Source organism: Orycteropus afer, unplaced genomic scaffold (assembly GCF_000298275.1).
Source record: "Orycteropus afer afer isolate SDZICR_OR568_19922 unplaced genomic scaffold, OryAfe1.0 scaffold00732, whole genome shotgun sequence".
In the NCBI taxonomy this organism is placed as follows: domain Eukaryota; kingdom Metazoa; phylum Chordata; class Mammalia; order Tubulidentata; family Orycteropodidae; genus Orycteropus; species Orycteropus afer.
This window is the reverse complement of record NW_006922319.1, coordinates 312453-317242: the sequence shown is the minus strand read 5'-3', so window position 1 is coordinate 317242 and position 4790 is coordinate 312453. Positions and strand designations below refer to the sequence as shown.

General features: G+C 44.4%; 1 protein-coding gene across 1 annotated transcript in view; it reads right to left on the bottom strand.

Moving 5' to 3' along the window:
- DNAH3 (dynein axonemal heavy chain 3) overlaps positions 1–4790 on the bottom strand; it is a 308795-nt gene that overhangs the window by 235108 nt on the left and 68897 nt on the right. The window contains exon 12 of the mRNA XM_042783203.1: positions 1381–1517. Coding sequence (XP_042639137.1) covers positions 1381–1517 — 137 coding nt within the window. The remainder of the gene's footprint in view (positions 1–1380; positions 1518–4790) is intronic.

Below are 4790 nucleotides of genomic sequence, written 5' to 3'. Positions count from 1 at the left end.
CTCATAGCGACCCCTCCTTGGGTTTCCGAGGCAGTATCACTTCAGAACTGGATAGCCCAACCTTCCTTCCAAGGAGTGGTTGATGGGTTTGAACCACCAGCCTTCTGGTTAGCAGTCAAATGCCTTAGGCACTATGCCACCAGAGCTCCTTATGTACATGGAGCAATGAGTATATGTACATGAGCAACTGTGAGGAGTACTGCACCAAGATGATTAAAGAGCACGGGCTCCTATGAGCAGGCCTCAATCCGTAAACCCGAAAAGCTCTGAAAACATATTTTTTTCTTCAAAATTCATTAGCAAAAGCTGCCCTAAAACTAGTGTGGGGCTAATTATGTGAATATTTATAGGCTTAACTGCAGAAATACTAGTACATTTGAGTAACAGGTATTATCCCAGACTTCTATGAAGCTGCCAAATAATAGGCGGTACATGCGTATTTTACCTTCCTAAAATCCAAAAATGTCTAAATGCAAAACCCAGCTGGCCTGAAGATTTCAGATCTTGAAGGTAGACCCGTAACTGAATTTCAACCCTGGATCTCCTATTTATTTGCTGTGTAACCTTGGGAAAATTATGGTATCTTTATCTGTTAAGATTGGGGAGCTCTGGTGGCATAGTGCCTAAGGCTTTGACTGCTAACCACAAGTCTGGCGGTTCAAACCCACTACCCACTCCTCAGAAGGAAGGTTGGGCAATCTATTTCCATAGTGATACCACTCGGAAACCCAAGGAGGGGTCGCTATGAGTTGGATCCGACCTGATGGCAATGAGTTTGGTTTGGTTTTTTTGGTATCCGTTAAGATAAGAAGCCCTGGTGGTGCAGTACCTAAGGCATTTGACTGCTAACCAGAAAGCTGGCAGTTCAAACCCACCAGCCACTCCGCAGAAGGAAGACTGGGCATTCTACTTCCATAAAGATTTACTGTCTCAGAAACCCAATGGGGGTCGCTATGAGTTGGAATTGACTTGATGACAGTGGGTTTTTTTTTTTTTTTGCTTTGTTTTGTTTTTAGTTTATCTGTTAAGATGGGAATAAATAGTTATAGCCTGGATTACTCATCTTATACGTGTTGGCTATTTTTATTATTATGTATGTTCTTCAGGGACTATTTATTTGATGATGGTTAAGAATTCTAACCTTTGGTAGCATAGGGCCTAAGGCACTGGACCACTAACCAGAGGGCCGGTGGTTCAAACCCACCAGCAACTCCTTGGAAGGAAGGTTGGGCAATCTACTTCTGTAGTGATACTGCCTCGGAAACCCAAGGAGGGGTCGCTATGAGTCGTGTCTGACTCGAGGGCAAACAACAACAACAACTACAAGAATTCTAAACCAATGCCAAAACAGTTAATAAAGTTATAACTGAACCAACTTACTTGTGAGGCCCAACTTGGTTTTTCTGAAATACCTCGTAAGTTTGATCCACAAGATCAGAAACCAATTTTTCTTCAATTTTCACAGTTGCAAGTGTTAGGCTATATTCTTTCAGCTCTGGGAACAGGATAGATTCCACCTAAAGAGTAGAGACCATTTTTTTGGTTGTCACAGAGGGAAGGAGATAGCATTAAAACCCCAAATCTCCTGCAATGGACTAATTTCCAGGAACACCAGCAGCATTTTTATTCCACTTCCCCTTGGATGGTCTGGAATCATTATGTTGGCCCGTCTACCTCTATTCTCCCTCCTCTCCCTTTGCCTGGATTACTTATCTTTCAAATATTTCTCCTCTCAAGTCTTAGTCCTTAGTTTCCCTAGCCCCAGTGCATGTTAGTTTGCCCTGTGAAAAGCTTGGCCCTCATCACAACTGAATGAAATTCACAATGAAATGAGCATGTAATGAGGTGCTCCGTTTGTCTTCTCAGACAGAATATAAATACCACAAGGGTCTGGGTTGCAGTTGAGTTCTTCATTCTTGTGTCCCCAGGGCCTAACAAGAGCTTGGCACATAATAGGTGCTCAGTAGACATCCACCAAGATGATCATAGTGGTGCCTCCTCATCCTCCACTACATGCTTTCCCTTGCCAATGGCAAACCCCTAGAGATACGAATTCTAATTCTGACTCTGCCACTGACTGACTATAGCCATACCTTGTTTTACTGCGCTTCACTTTATTGCCCTTCACAGATACTGTTTTTTATAAGTTGTGGCAACCCTGCATCATGCAAGTCTATCAGCACCATCTTTCCAACAGCATGCACTTGTTTTGTGTCTCTGTGTCACATTTCGGTAATTCTCACAAAATTTCAAACCTTTTCATAACGCTATTGCACATTTAACAGTGTACAGTATAGTGTCAACATAACTTTTATATCCACTGGGAAATCAAAAACTTCACATAACTAGTTTTATTGCAACAGTTGCTATGTTGCAGTGGTCTGGAACTGAACCTGCAATATCACCGAGGTATGACAACAGTGAGCTCTGGTGGCGTAGTGTGTAAGGCATCTGACTGCTAACCAGAAGGCTGACAGTTCAAACCCACCAGCCACTCCTTGGAAGGAAGATTGGGCAATCTACTTCCATAGTGATACTGCCTTGGAAATCCAAGGAGGGGTCACTATGAGTTGAACCCGACTCCACGGCAGTGAGATGACTGTAGATGACTGTGGGTAAGCTACTTCTCCCGTGGACCTGAGTTTTCTCATCTGTAAAAGGGAGACATGTACTAGATTCTCTTCTCAGAACAAAGGGAGATTATGATTTTGAGGCATTATGGGTATGTTTTCTGAGAATTAGAACTCTTCAACCATTGTTTTCTTAATAACTTAGTTTTTGTTGTTGAAAATATACACAGCAGAACATGGACCAATTCAACAATTGCCACATGCATAATTCGGTGACACTGATTCCACCCTTCAAGTTGTGCAAACATTCTCACCTTCCTTTTCTGGATTGTTCCTCCCCCATTAATGGAAACTCACTGCCCCCTCACAGCTTCCTATCCAACCTCTCAAGCTGCTGCTATCAATCTGTTCCCACATAAATGGAACTCTCCAAACTATTACTGACACATGTGTTCTCACACCACTCACACAGCCTGCAGTAGAATCCCAGCTGGACTCCATTGCCTTCCACAGCCCTCTCTGCTAAGATAGTTTTTAGTGACTGGTATCAGATCATCAAAGTGCTTTACTGAGTTATACGAATTATATACCTTTGATGAGAATGCATTAATTTAGAAAGAGGGTGGGGAAACATGTCTAAATGATCTTTGGCCAACCCAACTTCTTTGCTGTGGCTATGCTGTACATTGTTGTTGTTGTTGTTGTTATGTGCCGTCGAGTCGGCCCCGACTCATAGCGACCCCATAGTGGCTGATAACGATGAGATGGAGGGGGATGGCACTGGTCAACGACGTGAATAAAACGATTTGTCAACCTGTTCCCACTGGGTCCCACTGAGTTGATTATGACTCACAGTGACTCCACTGACATAGCAGAACTGCCTCAATTAGTTTCCTAGGCTGTAATCTTTACAGGAGCAGATCACCAGGTTTTTCTCCCATGGAGCCACTGGTTGGGTTTGAACCACCAGCTTTTCAGTTACCAGTGGAGTGCTTAATCATTGCACCACCAGGGCTCTTGATGAAATGGTACAGGGCAGGACAACTGGTGCATCTAAGCCAGGCAAAGGTAGTAGTACATACTTTATCTGTCCCAGCCCTACACTTATCCCTCCAAATTACAGGATCCTCTCTCTCATTTCCTTCCTAGGGATATGGTGATAGGAGAGCTGCCTGCTGCTTCTTCCCCTTCCACACACCAGGGTTTTCTTGTTAATCAGGCTTGATTGGGTTCAAACCCCTAAATGCAAGTTTTCTGGTAAAATCAATGGGACCTTTTGACTTCATATGCTTCCCTCAAACCCTAACTCCAATCCTGAGCACTTAGAACCCTCTAGGAACAGGACTGCAGAGAGGAGAATGTTCAAGAGCATCCAAGCTTGACTGATACGTGTGTGAGAAACCACAGGCCCCTTGAATGTGACTCTGCTTCCTGGTCCTCCTGCCACATGACCACTCAGAGGGAAACAGAAGCAGACTTCAAAAGAGTTGTCACATGGATGATCTTGCCCTGTAGTAAAACTCTGTTACTAGTTGTTCTGGTTACCTAGTGCCACTCTGACAGGAATACACCACAAAAGGGATGGCCTTAACAAACAGGAGTTTATTCTTACAATTTGAAGGCTTTAAGTCCAAGTTCAAAGTGCCAAGCTCTAGGGGCTGGGTGACAGCCCCTCAGCCTTGGGCTTCAGCTTTGCCTCCAGCTCTCAGCCCACTGAAGCTAGAGGCATTTCTTCACTCAGACAGCTGCTGGCTGCTGAGGCCGAGAAGCCCAAGGTTGACAAATAAAGTGGCATAGTCCCGATGTTACCAAACCACATGGCAGGCCATTAATTTAAGTCCACTGCAAGTCCCAAGGTCAGCAGAGCATAGCAGGCTGCTGAACAATGACGTGGCTACATGCAGGGTCCAAGCGTGCCATAGGCTAGAGACCATCCCCAAGGCTCTCCTTATATACAGGAAGCAGACCACATCCCAAAGGCAGCTTCTCAGTTGCTTGTGGTAGATCCTACCATGGAACTGATCGCCAATCTCATCATGGGGAATAACTACCACCAGCTGCCCAGCCACTCAACCAGGCCCAGCCAAGCTGACACACAAACATAACTACCACACTAGTGTAGAGTAAAACTCTGTTCTTAGTGTCTCAAAAAAACAAAAAACCAAACTCACTGCCATCGAGTTGATTCTAACTCATAACGACCCCCTTTGGGTTTCTGAG